The sequence below is a fragment of the Exophiala viscosa genome (assembly GCF_022695815.1).
Source record: "Exophiala viscosa unplaced genomic scaffold EDD37scaffold_1, whole genome shotgun sequence".
Classification (NCBI taxonomy): Eukaryota; Fungi; Ascomycota; class Eurotiomycetes; order Chaetothyriales; family Herpotrichiellaceae; genus Exophiala; species Exophiala viscosa.
Window position 1 is genome coordinate 705,655 of NW_026944353.1, and position 17,631 is coordinate 723,285.

General features: G+C 51.6%; 5 protein-coding genes across 5 annotated transcripts; 3 read left to right on the top strand and 2 right to left on the bottom strand.

Moving 5' to 3' along the window:
* Positions 1–216: 216 nt before the first annotated feature.
* On the top strand, positions 217–1,585 carry EDD37DRAFT_603530 (uncharacterized protein; the record flags this gene model as incomplete). The annotated part of the gene is made up of 2 exons (XM_062814657.1): positions 217–920; positions 1,123–1,585. 2 exons carry the CDS (start codon positions 217–219, stop codon positions 1,583–1,585), a joined length of 1,167 nt encoding a protein of 388 aa, XP_062674496.1.
* An 8,617-nt stretch (positions 1,586–10,202) lies between these two features.
* Positions 10,203–11,973, bottom strand: EDD37DRAFT_14204 (ribosome-interacting GTPase 1). The gene is made up of 2 exons (XM_062809568.1): positions 10,820–11,973; positions 10,203–10,764 (listed from the first exon to the last, which is right to left on the bottom strand). Exons 1-2 carry the CDS (start codon positions 11,780–11,782, stop codon positions 10,624–10,626), a joined length of 1,104 nt encoding a protein of 367 aa, XP_062674497.1. The 5' UTR covers positions 11,783–11,973; the 3' UTR covers positions 10,203–10,623.
* A 734-nt stretch (positions 11,974–12,707) lies between these two features.
* EDD37DRAFT_14202 (cysteine dioxygenase) lies at positions 12,708–13,989 on the top strand. The gene has a single exon (XM_062809567.1). It carries the CDS (start codon positions 13,003–13,005, stop codon positions 13,735–13,737), a length of 735 nt encoding a protein of 244 aa, XP_062674498.1. The 5' UTR covers positions 12,708–13,002; the 3' UTR covers positions 13,738–13,989.
* A 146-nt stretch (positions 13,990–14,135) lies between these two features.
* EDD37DRAFT_14269 (acetylornithine deacetylase) lies at positions 14,136–15,724 on the top strand. The gene is made up of 3 exons (XM_062809583.1): positions 14,136–15,046; positions 15,121–15,328; positions 15,423–15,724. The coding sequence occupies exons 1-3, from the start codon at positions 14,242–14,244 to the stop codon at positions 15,694–15,696; spliced, it is 1,287 nt and encodes a 428-aa protein (XP_062674499.1). The 5' UTR covers positions 14,136–14,241; the 3' UTR covers positions 15,697–15,724.
* On the bottom strand, positions 15,574–17,328 carry EDD37DRAFT_14334 (Metallo-dependent phosphatase-like protein). The gene has a single exon (XM_062809595.1). The coding sequence runs from the start codon at positions 16,946–16,948 to the stop codon at positions 15,752–15,754; it is 1,197 nt and encodes a 398-aa protein (XP_062674500.1). The 5' UTR covers positions 16,949–17,328; the 3' UTR covers positions 15,574–15,751.
* Between the last annotated feature and the right edge of the window lie 303 nt (positions 17,329–17,631).

Here is a 17,631-nt window from a genome sequence, read left to right on the forward strand (position 1 = left end):
TTTCGAAAAATCGACCGGTTCTTCCGCGCTATTGGTTGCGACAACTTGTTTTCTGCTCATGACTTGCTGGTCTGATGACCGAATTCGAGACCTTTCCCATGCACTTGGCCGAGGCCAGCATCCTACGGGGCTTGCCGATAATACAAGGGCTCCGCAATTGAAGATGATCACCATGTGTACATTATCCTTTTACGTCACCTGAGTGTTACATCAACCATGGATTCGTTGACAGGTGATCCTCTGGGGTCCCGTTATCTTTCGGTTGCTGGTTCAAGAACATGCCTCCAAGTGGACTGCACAAGCGGGTTCTCCGGTCTTACTCCAACAGGCCTACAACGTTCATTAGTTTGCGTCCTCGGACTCAACACCGTCCTTGAGCTTTCCAACTTGGGCCTGGACAAAGTTGTCCAACATCTCGTGGTGAACTTCGCCTCTAAACTTGATCATTGTCGCAAGTGGCGCTTCGAGGTTCGACTTGACTTGCTGTCTAGCCTTTGGGTGGAAATCTTCACACCACAACATGGGTCGTTGCATATTCTGCACTTGTCGTTCAAAGACCTTGATCCTGGGATAGTGATGTCTGGTTTGCAACCTTTTCGGGGCTACCTTTCACGCCTGTTGGCCAGAACGTGCCTACAATTTAGAACGTTTTGGAGGCCCTATCCTCGCATGACTACCTTTCTTGCAACGGACAATGCTCCCACCAGTTGGCGAACACATGCTCTCGATCACGGCTGCGTACTCTACCCGCCTAACCTGGGCCGTCACGAGTTCCCGCAAGGCTTTTCGCGCGAATCTGCGCAGACACATGCACCGAGTCACGTGGGTTGGACTGAGTCTTGCAATCCAGGTCCGAACAATGGACAATCTTGGGCGGTGGCGAGCAAGTTGGGCACTTTCGAGAGAGAAGAGGCATCAATGTAATGGCCTGAGACGGGGCAAGTTTGGCAGAACCCTGGGAGGCGTCTTGCTGTCGCAAGCTGCCACAACGAAGCACGCTTCTTTGCGGCAGTCCTGAGAGCCGCTTCCAGCGCAGTCTAGCATTGCATTCGCGCGTGTTTACCATGAGCACATCTATTTCGGGTGCTGAGAGAATGCTAATCACGCATGTTCTTCGTACAGATTTCTACACAACACTCTTGCCACGCAAGTCTTCCCATCCTCACTACTGCCGCCTTTGCTCCTACAGACTCGAGCCATACTCTTTCCAAATAACACACTCGGTCCTGCGGCTCCTCCACCACCAACAGAAGAAGAAGCGCGACTCATCCGCTGCCAGGCCGCCAGCGATATACTGTCGATCATTCCCAAACCCATTGCGCGAGTGTTCTTAGCTGTTTCCCATGCACGAGACGACGAAGATGGAGCTATGCGTCTCGAAATCGAGGAAAGCATGCTATCTTGGACAAGCGATGTCGAAATGAACAAGTATCTTGTGTATTCTATACTTGAACATGTCTTGGTAAGGCTCGTGCCAGAGATGCAGCACAAGACCCCCAGCGAGCTTTTGGCTGAAAGGGGTGTTCTTGTATGTGGCGATGCCGCTGGAGAAGACGTAGTAGTCACTATCAATGGCGAAAAGTAGTGAGTCCTCTGCAGCGAACAAGGTCATTAGCATAGTACCAGTCCAACCTAGTGCCCGAATACAACCTGGTCTATTGCCTCTATTCTTTCATAATTGATCAACGCCATTTGTCTATGTGCCTGTCTCTTTGCTTGCTCTGTATAATTTGTACAAGATCTCATGCATATAGGCAACCCCCGTCAAGGTTCTGCTCACATAGCACCCAGTCACTGAATTATCTTCTTTAACTTACGAGAAGCTTAAGAGCTCCTGGCGCGTTTGAGTAGCGTTGCTATCCATGGCGGTGGTCTCTTTACAGCCCACTTTTCGAGCCTCACTGTCGCATCATGCGTAGATCACTTAGAGGCCTTGCCAGGAGATGAGCATGAACCTCCCAGCCTCCGCGTCTTAACGGTCGACGAACTACAGATTACCACCACCAAGAAGAGTGTCGTAATGCACAGAAGATGGTGGAAGATGTGGTAAAGTGTATATACAGAACAGCAATACAGGCAAAGAGACTACTGTGCTCAGTCCTGTCGAGCCACATTGTTGATGGGAATTTTGGCTTCGATGGCAATCCATATCCTTGTACTGCTACGATTATCTGTTGTCCAAAGGGCCGACAACGTGTCAATCCTTGCGTTCTAGGGTAGAGCTTCGCTCAGGATCTTGCCCGAATGCAAGCTCATGAGCATGACAGGAGGGCTAGAACACGTTCGGTCGGCTCTACGTATCAGCAGCATTGATGTTTATGCGATTGATCCAATGGATGCCTGTTAGATTGCCAATGGCAATGTTTGCGGCAGCCCTTTTCCTTGGTGCTCTGTAAGAACAAGCCCTCTGCCACCTTGGGCGTAATGCAGACACATGTGTGCATACGACGTGGGCATGTCTATCGTGCAGGTAGGCCTTGCTACGTATCTACCTACTATACCTGCATGTCTCCTAGCGGAGATGGTCTGCAGCCACTGAGTCCCTGAGCCCTGGGGTCATCAGTGCGCGTGTTTCTAGCTTCACTCGCATGATACGATCCTTGACATCGAACGTCCAACCGGAGCCTTCCGCGCCCACTTGTGGACCAGCAGGACCAACGAGGAGCCTTCGAGTGTCAGTGATATTGTCTTGCTGTACGATTACCGTACCTCAGGCCACATGACTGTTGGTTCTGCCAGGCTGGGGTAGATTTGGATAGAGCTGCGTGGCACGGTGAAGGACAAGTCTGCAGAGACCAGGTCAGAATGACATTGACAGGCAAGCCGATTTCCAGAAAAAGTGGCACCGTCTGACAGGGAGCCCATCGACCATTTAAAATGAACTTCTGCAGGTTGGCGACAACGGGTGCCTTTACAGCAAGCCAGTAGGGATACACGATGGAGCTGGTGACATCCTTTCTGACAATGCATAAAGCTCTCTCGTTGTGTGCGAAGGACTTCGAGACGACAATAAGACACAACACTCCTTTGCAGTTGACGAGCGACACTGGTCAGACCGTGCCACTTTTTCTGGAAACAGGCTCGCGGGGTACCTCGTGCATTTTTGACCACCTGCTGCACATTGTATCGAGGTAAGGATGCCTCTAAATTGGCAGAGTAAGGCGAGACTGATTCTGGAATTCGTTCAGGAGTGACGGTCTCATTCCAGTCCCCCCACGGCCGCAAGGCATGTGTGGCCCACCACTAGCTTGATTGAAGGATCGTTCCTTTCCGAATGGGCCTTTTGCAGCTGGGAGAAGATACCCGGCATCCTTCTGCCAGTCCCTCGAGCTATCGCCGTGGAGAACTGGTCTCCCCTAGTCTGTCAGTCCTGTCTGCTCTTGTTCCGAAGGTCCTAGCTCTTTTGGACAACGCGAGGCGCAGCGGAAGCGGGTACCGTTCTTCCACCCAGAAGCTGCGTGGGATAGATCCACAGTGTGATATTGGCTGTGAGAGGAGATGACAGGGGACCGCTGAAGGGAGAAGGCTGATCGCGAAGGAGATAGCCTGCATTGCAGTATGTATGAGACAAGGGAAAGCCAAGATGATCAAAAAGCAAGGCAAGAAAAAAGAAGCTGCGTGAAGTTCCTCTGTTGGTAAAGTGAAGCTGAATGGTGCTTGTTCAGTGGCGAGCAGTCAGCCACCCTGATGGAGGCGTTCAGGAGTCTGGTAGCACAAATGCACGGAAGGGCAGTGATTCCGTGGCAAGATGCGACAGACCTGTGTATGATGGCAGGAGAGATTCTTGGGCAATCTCGTTCTAACCATTGCTCGTGCAGTATGCTCGGCGGTGAATGTGGTTGGGCATCAAGGTGAAACGGGACGTCAGCTAGACTCACAGGTGACAAATGGTGGAACATGCCATTCCTCCCGGGCCTAGAGCCCGTCGGATACCCGTTAGAACAGTGCAGTAGACTCTGATCGACCAGGACGCCATGAATGATGCGAAATTGACAGGTGGACAAAGAGTCAGAATACAGAAGGGAAGTCTCGTTGGGGTGTTTGAGGTCTTTTTTGCCTCATCTGATCGGCAGGTACGTCGACGTCAATCCTGGCTGCTTTGAGATCTCGCGAGCCTCACTTCCTCCACAGGGAAAGCCCAACCCCGGGACGTTTTATACGGAAATGGTCGACCGATCGGCGAGGTTTGCAATTGTCTCGCCTCGACAAGAAAATCTCCATCTGCAATGTTCTTCCAGAAGGACCATGCTACTGTACTTGGACTGCTGACTGCAAAACCTGCAACCATGACTCATCCCTGAGGCCTAAGTAGATGCCTTTATGTCAGACGTTCTCTGCCGAGGCCGTACGTGTCCTGCGCAGACACAGTTCATTCATACTTCGAATCGTTTTCCATTACAGAAAGTCATGCAGAAGCCCATCAAGGAAACACATGGTCCAACATGTGTCCTGGGAAAAGAGAGGAAGAAAGAGAACCCCTATATGCTCGTAAATCCAGAACCACAACGTCCAACACGTTGCCCGGCATTTCCCATCAGGCATCGTTGCCTGTCTTCCAAAGCTCATACAAAGAAAGAGAAAGGAAATCCCAGTATTATCCTACAATCTTCACACAGATCAAAGTAGTTCGAAACGAGAGAGAAAGCCTCTCGGATCATATCGGTCTCTCACCCGCTTGCGCTCTGTCCTTCTCTCCCTGATGCAGACATGCCCTCGTAAAGAGAAAAAGGAGATTTTGCCACGAGGCTTGGGGTATGTCTAAAAGATCATCACCTGCAATCGCTGGTGCGTTCTGTGACCGAAGAATTGAAAAAGATTCCTAGAGCCCACAGGCTCTTCCAAAATGACACCGTCGGGGTGAGTCCAATCGGATCAGGCAGATTGCAACTGCCTGTTCATGCTGTTTCCCTGTGCTTACCACGCCATTGACGTTGCAGGGAACCACATGACCTCTTGCGAGTCCAAAGACCCCTTTCTCCTGGGACCTGGCCTGGATATATATGACATTTGCGTCGTGTCACTTGTGGATAACCGAACCACATTCAACATTGATATCTGTTTCAAGGATTGTGTCAAGGAAAGATGGGTGGAATGCCTCGAAGTATCGAAGATATACAGATAAGCCTATGTCGAAATGCCGAGAAAAGTCCTCTTCTTGGAGAGCCTGGGACTGTCCACCATATCGATAGGATGCATCCCACCTGGAAGCGTCGCTGCAGCTGGTCGGAGAATCCTGAGCTTCTCCATCAGTTTTCCAATAGCCATGTAGTCATCCGGTTCCGCCACGCTGGGATTCCGTTGCAAAAGCTCTTTGATAGCTTTGAGGGCCCGGATGTTATCATCTTCCAATGGTGATAGAGGATCGCCGACGGGCGATGTGTCGGCGGACCTTGGTAGTGGAGGCGGCTGCATAGAGGAAAAGCGTGGCTGCTCAGGATAGTGTATGTCCGGCACGCTCTTATGCCTCTTCATCATCTGTCGAGGGTCAATCGCGGATGGCGCAGTCTCAGATACAGATGTCAAAGATCGCATAGGCAAGGCTGGTGCCTTCTGATGCGACGAAGACGGACTCGAGCTCGTTCCAAAGCTTGGGACATGGGGGTAGGTCTGGCTCCTCTGGCGACTGGGTATTCCAATAGCACCCTCAGGCATATCTAACAATGCCAAGGCGCTCTCCACGATTTCGGGCGACATAGGAGACAGAACATTCTCGCTTGCTTGCTCCAGACTGTCTTGGAAATCCTGGTCCAGAGTTGGAGAATGGCCAAACGATGCCTTTGCTTTGTCAAAATCGAAAAAGTCCTGTGTATGTTCGGATTTCGTAGCTGCATCGTGTCCCAATTCATCTATCGTTGACATTGGAGGTGACACAAGGCCGTCGGAGGAGCCTGGAGATGCCTCAAGAGGCGATTGCGCTGCTGAAGCATTGCTCGAATCTGGCAGAGTGCCATTCCCGTCGCTTTTAGATGCAGCAGCGAGATGGTTCTTGCGCTTGAACTTTTCAAGCCAGGCAATGCTGGAGACTACGACCTGGTCGCTCCTGCTGAAGGAGAATACTTGGGCCTGCTTCCGAAGGTCTTCATCTGTGATGGGCAGTCCCTTTTTCTGCTGATTTCTGACCCAGTTGGTGAGGGTCTTTTCGAAGTCTGGTAGCTTTGCCTTGGATTTTTTCCCCGGACTCGCACTCTCTTCCTTCGGTTGCGGATGCATATATTTGTCCCGCTGACGCAAGATTTTCGATACAGTGCTGTGACATGTCAGCATAAACCAACAAATCCGGCAGCTATGGCGCACCTCCTCTCCACATTGAACTTGGCTACAAAGAGGTCAGACTAGATCGTTGCGAATTCACAGTTACATACCTCCTATCTGAGTCTGCTTCATGTTCGGATTCTGTTCGGCCTCGATGCACATCTGACGGCGTTCATCATCCGTCAATTTGCGGCGAGAAGTCGTGGTTTTGGCGCTGGTCGGTGTCATGTCAGAGCCCGTGCTGGCTGACAAAGGAGTTTGCAGTGGCCCAGCAGGCAGGATGGGTGTTTGAAAGGCCGTTTGCGGCTGACTTGCCAACATGCTGGGCCACAGACCACTGTGTGGCATGATCAACGGCGGTGGCATCTGCGCATGCGATGCAGCAAACGGTGATGGGCGATGCATATTGTACGCTGGCTCCATTGGCATCGGGGTGGTCGGATGATAGTCGAATCCAGGCAGCTCGTGCATCGGCGACATGGACGTTTGAGGGCTGGAGGTGTATGCACCAGGGACATTCATCCAGCCATGCTGGCCGTAGCCAGAATGGTGTGAGTCCTGATCTGGTGGCATATTCATCAAGACCTGCATTGAGCTTCAAGTCCTGGGAGCCGTTGTAGTCAAGCAAATGCCCAGCTGCTCTGGCAGATACATGCCAAAGTGGCGCCGCTGCTGCTGAGCAATGCAAGTACCCGCAACAGCCTCAATGTAAACTCCACCAAGGCCGGAAGCTCTGATCTTCAAAACGCTTCAAGACTTAGGAAAGGTTGGAATGGAAAGGGCGGCAATATGGGGTCGTAGTTACCACAGTCTCGAATTGAGAGAAAGGAAAGAGCATATGAAAGAGAACGGTCGTCTCAGGTATGGGTGGTGTGGAGTATGCGGGATGCAGGACCGACGTCTGAGGACGAATCAGAGATTCTTGTGCACGCCGAATTAGTCGACCTGAGGCAGCAAAATGCTAGACCAGGGTGGTTCGATGGGCCAGGTCGGGCAGGGCTTAAAGCGGGCTCGACAAGGGCCTGGGTGTGAGCGTGAGGGGCTTTGCTTTGTGAGCTTAGGCTGCAGGTGGTCGAAGCAGGGTCGGTTGAAGGGTCGATATTTCAATGGAGGACGAGCTGGGGTTGGAGAATGTCGACGAGCGACAGATCAAAGAGTTCTGCTCGTGCCTCGGCCAGAACCGTTGATCCTGACGAGAGTCTTCCGGCAGATGGTTCTCTTGAGAGACCAGTTTTCGAGATGAACTCGTGTTCGAGGTAAAGACTCGTAAGTGTGAGGATGTGGATGTGGGTGTGGGTGCTAAGAGCAACGGGCGGCAGTCGGGCCTATGAAGCGGGAAGCTTAGGGGAGACTAGTGGCCGGCAGGTAGGAGGGACGGCCCTAAACTTCCTAAAGGCTCATTCAATTAGCACCTCATTAGGTTACCGTCAGAACGCTCACTGTTAAAATCATGAACAGATATCGGGTGAACCATACCGTTTTGTCAGCAAGTCCTCCCTCGTCGAAGGACCCGCCCTGATGTGTTGATCCCTGGCAGCCACTACTGGCTTTTTGTTGGCTCAAATATGTCGTCGGCAGAAATTGGCAGTTACGGTCCAGATCGTCACTGTGTGAGGCGTGGAGTCTTGCCTTGAATGTCGGCTACCACGGTACCCTTGGGCCTTGGGCAGGTCGAGGACTTTGGGTCGCAATAATGGCGGACTGGTCGAGACCAAGGAGGGAAATATAGATAAAGTGAGGAAGACAAACGGCGAAGCGAGGGACTGTTTTGTTCAAATGTAGAAGTGCCCTTTCGCGCCAGACCCCCCTATTGGACTTATCTTGCTTTATCCTCCTTCATCCAAGTACAACTAGTATTGGACATGCCCCACGCAGATGATGCAGCGTAGGCCGGACAGCACCGAATGGCAACCCCAATCTAGACAGAAGCTTCAGCAGAGGTCTCGAGTCTATCGAGGCCTAGCAAGAGAGGCTTCGGCCTCCCGTCGAGCCGTCTAGCCTTCTGGGCGGACCGCCCCCAGCCGACGCAATGACGCGGGTGATCTTAGGCTTCGCAGCGATCATTCGGTCCACAGGATCTCTCAGCTGCACAAATCGCATGAAGAAAGAACACTGGGGTAAATCACGGCACGTTGGAGGACATGGTATTCGTGCCAGACAGTGGATGGTCTGCCAGCCATTTGTTGACCTTTCCGCGTGCTAAAGATTTCCTGTACGTATTGTAATTACGGATCCGCAAGGTGACCGTACGGTTTCACTGATCTGAGGTACCATGGTATGTTTCCGTCGTGGGGGTCCAGGAAAATCCATGGTCAGAGCCACAGTCCACAATGCCAACCACCATGTATTGTGCAACAGTAATATGCATGAGTCGAGGGGTAGCAAGCCCAATTGTCTGGCTTGCGTTGGGCGGTGCTCGCTGGACGAACAAGGCGAAAGGTCGAGGTGCTCGCCGTGGTCGGAGTGCTGGTTAGGCCAATTATGCCTTAGTGTCGATGGCCTTTGTACCTCGAGTGACCGCAGGCGCCCTCTTCTGGTTAGCGACTTGTGGTGGGAGGGATGGCAAGTTTCTTCGTGCGAGTATGGCGGGCGTTCAGGAACAGGGGATAGCAGGGGCAGCTAGACGAGCGAGTCGAAACGAGGCTTGGGGAGCATGGTTGATGGTCGGCGGCAAGACAGGAGACAAGGACAAATCGGACGAGAAGGAGGGTACTAGCTCGAGATAGAATATTGTCTCATGAAGACGCCGAATTCGGCACGCGAGTAAATTCTCGGGCATTGAAACTAGAGGAGGAAGCCACTGCATGATGTGCTTGATCACGTCGCCGTCATTCGCTGCGCATGATATAATGCAGAAGGAGAAATAGGGTGATCAAATCTCGGTGGGTGAGTTGAAAGAGGGGAAAATAGACATTTGCAAAGACGTTTAACGTCAGTCAATGATGGTGGAATTCGATGTCGAGAGGCACTGACCACTGCACCTTCCCGCCGCGGGTTGTTGATCTGACACCTGCCATCTGCAGCTACGAAGCTAACATGTTTCATCTTTGTTCATTTGTTGCTTGCGATCATATTAAGTTACTAGTATGGTGGACTTGCCATAAGTAGGCTGACACTACTCGTACCGCCTGGATTGTACCTGGCCATGCCGCTATTTTGCTGATGGTATTTCTATTGTCTACTTCTTTCAACCATGGCGAAGCGACAAATGTAAAGCTGCATTTCTCCATAGTGTCGGGAACCTGGCATCGCAATGTGCGAAACTCCATTGACGGGGTTCCTCCGGGCGGTTCTTGTCAGAACGCCTATTGGCAGCAGGCTGGAGGGGCTTTTGGATCAACCAGCCGAGAGCGATGTTATTTGACAAACAATGCCCGACATTATTATCAGCAAGGATTGTCAAGCCACCAAAGTCCACATGTCTCCAGATGGACCGGAGGGGAGCTGGCTCGTTAAAGTTGACACATGTCGTACACCCATCCACGACATCCACGAGTTTGACAGCTGCAGTGTTCCTTGTGGCGCACATCTGGCTTGCAACATACAAGAATAACGTCCTCGACACGAAGACTGCTGCTCGCCTTATGCACGCCAAACCGTCTTTCTCGTGGCAGCCAATAAGCGCGTAGTTGTACCGTGAGCTTGTTCATTTCTTCCCAATCTTTTTCATGCCTGTCGTCGGAAGCGCAAGCGTAACATAAATGCTGCAGGCATGACGGATCGATAGTTCACAAGGGAAAGATTTCCTGAGACTTGATGCATCTTGCTAGAGCGCCCGAGCAGTCTCGTACCTCTTCATTTCAGCTTGACCGACATGTTTGAAGCTACCCAAAAGACCGAGGCTCCTCAAGTCGTGAAGTGCCACGACCGGTACCAGGACTAGATCAAGCAGTCTCTCGTACGCGGTCAATATGAGCATTGACGCGGACGGGAGGGAAAATGAATTCGATTTCCGTCCAGGCTGGTGGCACGACAAGTAGAACCGCCTAGCCGCCAGACAAAAAGATGCGCCTTGCACCGGATACCCTGACTCAGCCCAACAGGCCCAGTAACCGAATAATCGAGTGAAAAGGGCTTTCAACACTCGGTGCACGGTCTTTTCTTGCTTGCTTTTTTCAATGTTGTAAAGCCCCTGGTGCAGATCAGTGCTAGGGCGACCGATAGGAAGTTGGCTGCAGGGGCGCGGGGACCAGCGGAAGTCCAGCCATCTAAGCCTTATTGAGCCGAAAACGGGTCCGGCATGCAACGGATTGAAACCTTGAGCGTGCTTCAATCGATTCGAGCGATGCAGTCGACGGCGATGATAGGTTCTGGACTTTGCGAATTGCCGTGTCCTTGTCCGCAAAAGGTGCAGAGCATCAGTTGGATCTATCACTTTTTGATGATGGTGACGATGTCTTCGTCTGCCAATTCGTGGGATAGGCCGACCCTCTGCGGTTGATGCTTAACAGAGCGACCATAAACGATGGCCCCTTTGAATTGTTCGACGATGCTCTTGTGGATTTGGTTGCACTGAGAGGGATGTTAGCAAGGTTGCATAAGCAAAAGGCCAAACACATCGACTTACGAAGTCTTCCACGGTGGATGCGTTCCTTCTGAGGACCACGGGGGCGCTGTAGTCTGGTTGCTTTCCTTTGGGCTTGGTGTATACACGTCTGAGTTGCAGCTTTTCCCACATCTGCTCAAGCAGTTCATCAATGTTCCAACCGTGTTCAGAGCTGATTGGACAAGCATTGGGGATACGATAAAGCAGGTCCAATTCCTCGATAGAGATAGCGTCGATTTTGTTGAGGGCATATATGACTGGTATGTAACTTCTGCTTTTGGCCTCAAGTATATCGATCAGATCGTCAATGGTGGCATCGCATCGAATGGCGATATCGGCCGATGATATCTTGTATTCGTTCATGACGGCTTTGATCTCGTCATGATCGATATGAGAGAGAGGGACGGTACTGGTGATGTTCAAGCCGCCCTTGTCTTTCTTCTTAAACACGATATTCGGCGGCTCTTTGTTGATGCGAATGCCAAAGCCCTCCAGCTCGTTCTCGATAACACGTTTGTCTGTGAGTGGCTTGTTCACGTCAAGGACGATGAATATCAAATGACACGTTTTGGCAACGGCAATGACTTGACGACCACGACCTTTGCCGTCTTTGGCTCCCTGAATGATACCGGGCAGATCCAGCATCTGAATGGCGGCGCCGTTATACATGACTTGACCAGGCACGGTCGTGAGCGTAGTAAATTCGTAGGCTGCGACCTCGGAGTGCTGGCCTGTCAAGCGACTCATGAGGGTGGACTTGCCCACGGAAGGGAACCCAATGAACCCCACCGAAGCGACACCGGTCCTTGCAACATCGAAGCCACTGCCACCGCCTCCGCCGGATGACGTGGGCGTCAACAGCTCTCTCTTCAATTTGGCCAATTTTGCCTTGAGTTGACCAAGATGGAACGATGTGGCTTTGTTCTTTTGAGTTTTGGCCATTTCGGCCTCAATGTCCTTGATCTTGTCCACGGTGGTCGCCATCTTGTCCGAAGGGGGTAGTTACCGAGTTGGGAGAAATGAATATGAGGAGAGGAGAAGGACGGGACGGTTAGGCGAAGGGAAAATCTGGTGGATTTGGCCCTGGATTATCTCGATTTTCCGTGGCTGTGGTTGTGGTCGAGACAACCTTCCCTGGGGATCGGTTAGGGGGATGACTCGGAGAGTGAGAGGTACGTCGACTATGTTTGCCGTTGTGTAACCAGCCTTTGTGATAGTTTGTGTGACGGAGGACTGGTAATGGCGCCGGTGTGTTGGGATAATCAATGATGATGATGGGCGTTGCAGGCGAGTGTTGTCGAGAAAAGTTGTGAGAAAGATTTGCCCCGCATTGCCAGAGGCAAGGTACGGAGTGGAAAGCCTGATGAATGTCATCGCCGCAGGGGAAAGCCGGTCCTGAGTGCTTCAGGGACGTTGGGCACCTAAACGCGAGGGGAGCCGTTAGCCTAATTTGCTGGACTCGCCTTGGTGATGGTCAAACCTGGATCCAAGTCCCGTGACCAAGTCCAGGGTGCCTGGAGAGCCTTTATTTAAGGCTCAAAACGAAGCTAAAGACTCGCTAAGGTGGCATTGCGTGGCGCGTGCAGGCCATAACTTCTCACTATTTGTGCCCTGAGGCTCCATCAGGCTGGAAAAATCTGTTCTAGTACAATACTACGACGCTGATGAGCACGTTTACGCTTCGCCATCGAGGATACTAGTTAAGACATCGCATTGATTGTTGTCCTTATCTATGGAACACTACCTGAGCCGCAAGTCAGACCACTCACGTACGCGTCGAGGTCAAGAATCTCAAGATATACAATTCTTCTTTGATCCCCGACTCCGAGAAGCCCGATCAGATCAAGGATCTTATATCAACACTAGCAGTACACCAGGCTTCATTGTCCAATCCGTGAGTCAATACGACCATTTCTTTACGTAGGCAATAGTGTGGTGATTGGAGGATTCTTAACTTCACCACCTCGCAAGTTATTTTCCAGAAACTGCATCCTTGTGATAAGATCAGGTGTACACGTACACCGCCATCGAAGGGCGTGGTCAATTTATATTGGCACTCTGGGAAGACCCGCAGACTTCGTGTCACGTATCGCTTGATTGACCTTCATACCATCCTTTTCAAATACTCTCTCGATCTTCTACTCCAACAACCTCAAACTCCTACTTCGGCCTTTCAAACACCTATCTCCCCGTCTTACGCCGAAATGATATCCCACCAACAATCGCCGCACATCGTCGAGCGACACCTCCGTCCCGAGCACTATCCAGCCCAGCACCAGGCCAAGATTCACTCAATCGACCGATCCGATGACTTCCACCATCTCATCCGGTCTCTGTCCGACCTCCTAGGCCCATCCTCGGGCATCAACTCAGACGACGTCGACGAAAACGACCTAATCCGCCTAATGGAAAGATACATCTCCGATGAAAGTCAATGGCACCAATATGCCTTCGCCGACCCCAGCCGAAACTACACACGCAATCTCGTCGACGAGGGTAATTCCAAATCCAATCTTTTGGTCATTGTATGGAATCCCGGCAAAGGCAGCCCGATCCACGACCACGCCAACGCCCACTGTGTAATGAAGATCCTCAAAGGAACGCTCAGGGAGACCTTATACGCCATGCCGTCAGAGACCCAAGTGGAGGTGGAGACAGAGACGCAGAGAAGTTCGACGCCTCCACAACCAGTCAGAGAGAGCACATACAGTGAGAATCAAGTCACGTATGTCTCCGATAAGATTGGCCTGCATAAAGTCTTCAACCCATCGTCGAGCGAAGTCGCGGTGTCGCTACATCTGTACACGCCACCGCACGCCGCCAACTTTGGCTTCAATCTCTTTGACGAGAAGACTGGGAAAGCGACGCATATCCATCAAGCAGGTTTCTACTCCGATCGAGGCCAAGTTTGTGATAAACACAATTCTGGGCCAATGTGATTGTGGCACAGGGTCAGTGAGTGACTCTGGGAGAATGCATTGCGACAGGCGTATCGGGCTTCGGATTGATATTACGGGTGTGCCCATGTCTTTTAATATGATGCGAAAGTCTCATCTAAGCATCGACACGATATATATTGACTCGAGATACCATTCTACGTTCCTCATCACCCGTAATCCAACGGCTATGGTCTGCATTCTTCTCACACAGATAATTGATAGCTTCTCTGCCCCATTGAGAAGGCAGGGTGTCGACGAATCAGCAACACAAGCGCCCGTTGACCGGCCTTGACAAACCTAAAAGGTGGAGGATTGGCATGGAGATGCCCGTGCGGAGACGGACCTGGATGCCGACGAAATGATATAAACCCAATTGATCGTCTCATTCAGAGGTGTAGGCTTTGAGTTCCTGTTTTGATCTTCTGGTATTGCTGAGCTCGCCAGAGGGATCACTCGGATTCGAAAGGAATCTAACACAGCCGTCGAAGGAAACCCAATCTCACGATGCCAGAACTATCAAGTGACATAGTCGAGGCTATCACCAAATCCGTATCGGATGGCTTCGATCAGCAAGTCGCATACACCCAGAAGCTGATCCAATTTGGGGGGCAGCGAGGCGACGAGACGGAGATCCAAGAGTTCATTTTTCAGCAATTTGCCGACAAAGGGTGGAATCCGGTCAAATTCGAGATGGACGAGGAAGCACTCGCGGCTCACGTTGGGGCAGGCAAGTTCAGCCCCACACACTCCCGGGCGCCGATTGTGGTTGGCGTGCACAAACCGAAGACAACGAAAGGGAAGAGCTTGATCTTGAATGGGCATATCGATGTGGTTCCGACTGGACCGGTCGATATGTGGGCTCGGGATCCGTACAGCGGCCATATTGAGGGAGATCGCATTTACGGTAGAGGTGGTGGTGACATGAAAGGAGGCCATGCGTCGATGCTGTGGGCAATGAGTGCATTGCATCAAGCCGGGCTCCAGCCCGCCGCAGAAGTCATCATCGAGTCCGTCGTGGAGGAAGAATCCACGGGCAACGGGACACTGATGACGCATCTGAAAGGATACAAGGCCGACGCTGTTCTGATACCAGAGCCGGTTCAGGAGAAGTTGGTGCGGGCAAATGTGGGTGTTTTATGGTTCCAGGTCGAGGTCCGCGGGCGACCAACGCACGTGAGAGAGATGGCCAATGGAGTCAACGCCATTGATGCTTGTTGGAAGGTTGTTGGTACGTTGAGAGAGTTGGAGGAAGACTGGAACAAGAGAAACATTGGAAAATTATACTTCGAGAAGGAACCCCATCCTCTAAGTAAGTTTCCCCCTTCTCCCACGCCAGTGTCGAGCAGTCAAGACAGTCACAATTGACTAACACCATTCTCATAGACTTGAATGTTGCTATTGTGAACGGCGGCGATTGGGCAAGCTCAGTTCCCTCCTGGTGCCGATTCGATTGTCGCATCGCAATCGCTCCTGGTGTCAGTGCAAAATCGGCTGCAGATGAGATAGAGAAGAAGGTGGCAGACTTTGCGAGTGCAGATGCGTTCCTAAGCAAGAATACTCCGAAGTTGACGTGGAATGGTTTCTTCTCTGAGTAAGTCTCCCTGCGCTTCACGGTGGTCCAAGTATGAAAACGCGTTATAATTGGCCGTTTTCGTTAATCAGACATCTTCCTGACACAACTGCAGGGGTTATGTGCTCGAGCCGGGCACCGAGGCTGAAGAACTCCTCCGCAAGGCACACCAGAAGGTGACCGGGCAGGAGCTCGAGTATCAGACATCGACTGCTTATCTTGATGCCCGGATTCACACCTTATACGACCGAATTCCAGCATTGGTGTACGGAAATGTGTCGGGGAACATCCATGGTGTTGATGAGTGGGTAAGCATCGAAAGCTTGAAAAGAACGACAACAGCAATTGCACTGTTCATTGCGGAATGGTGCGGAGTCGAGGAGATATAGGGTGGAAGTCCTCTCATTGAGATAATCGCCTGCTTGCCAGGCATGGTGAGAGCCTTCAATCTCTAGCTTGTGGCGAAGGTGGAGGTTCTGTACTCAATTCAAGATCAATAACGATAGGCTTGTGGAATCTCTTTCCAGCTTTGTGAGGCCAATTGTTCGCCATGTAAGCTGCATTCACAATACAGCTTTCGATCCTTCCTTCCCGCCCGGAAATTGCTTCTTGGTCAGAGCGAGCACTCGAGGCCAGACCGCCGTGCCCCCGAGTTGCGAGTTGCTTGATATGGATACGTTCCGGTTCTGCAGATATAGGAATCTGTGCCTTCTCAAAGTCGCGGAAAGGTGGTTGGCAGGGCTCTGGGGGGTTCGGCAGCGTAGCTTTCCTCCCTTCAGGAACATGTAGCACATCATCCGCGGGACCATCAACCTCAATGCCACGAACACGGGGAAGCTGTCCGGTACCGACCAGATCTCCAACGCTGCCATCGTTTCGTAGAGCCACGGACCTTGCCCTCGAAGATATGTCAACGGTGTATTGCTTCTTCGTTGAAGCCTGAGGGTCATCCCAATACCGGACTTCTGCCTCTTTGAAGCCGACATTTAGGGACGATAAGTCCCACTCCACAACCTCAACCCCGTAAGCCTCATGTACATGTCCGCAAACAAACAACCGAGGGCGGACTCGCCATAGTGTCTCCCGAAGTACTTCGCAGCCAGCGGTTCCGCGCTCGCTACATTCATCGCGGTGAAATTTGGCCGGAGTATGAGTGACCACAATGTCTGAGTCGAGGGGTATTTTGTCCCAGAGCCCCAATGCTTCTTCTGGTGCATATCCAAAGGCCCACAATCCTCTTGCAGGTGAGTATGGAGACCCGAACACTTTCAAAGAGGTCACAGCACCATCTTCACGAGTAAAGCGGATATGCTTTGATTTGTGCTTCAGGTAGACAACAGAAGGATCTGACTGGAGGAGAGCAATGCATTGCTGAGGATCTTCCAGGTCTTGGTTATGGAAATACTTCCCATGTTCTTGGTAGAAGGGAATGTCGCAAGTGACATCGTGGTTCCCGCAGATGACGATCTTGACCTTGAAGTCTGCCTGCTGTAACCACTTGGTCGCCTTCCTAAGTTCCGAGTAGGTGCCCTGATTTGTGAGATCTCCTGCGTGGATGAGAATGTCGCCAGCAGGCAGTTTTGGCGTCTGGTTGTGCGTATCAGAGATGCAAACTATTCGCGTACGCCTAGTCGGCATCATTGTTGTGTCTGTAATGATGGTGTGTAAATGGAGAAGAAGATGCCTGACATCGAGTTGAGTGAGTTCAGGTCGTTGACCGAGGAGTCACGTCCGCGTTGCTGCCTGTGGTTGAGGCCACCTGCGGATGGCGGTTGCCTCCCCAAGAGCATCTTTACCTATATCTTTGATACTTCCCAAGCTAGAACTTTGATCTTGTTCCACTTTGTGCGTGAAGTCAGCATAGGAATAGTGTAGCTAGGCTAACGCAAATCGATGCATCGGTGTACGAGTGAATGATCATCAGGGCTAGCCTTGGGCCCTTGCATTAGGACATTTTTTAGTTGCGCATACCCCGAAAGTCCCGGTGCAGCCACCGTTGAGGTTACCTACCTAACTTAGGTAGGCATTGGACTTGCGAATGCCCCTCTGCTGGGCGATTGGCAATCGCAGCAAGGCACACTGGTAACTCTATGGGAGACTCAGAGACCACACTCGGACACCATCAGCCTGGAGACTCTTCAATGGTGTCAGACAGTGAAAACCCATAGAAGTGATGATCTTGGATCTGCATTCAACAGTGAAGCGGGCCTAGGGAGCCCTGCAGCGATAGGGGTCACTAAGCATCAGAGTTGCTCCTCATCAACTGCGCTTCGCTTGCGTAGGCATAGCGTAGTGCTTCGAGGTGAATGAAACAACTCTTTTTA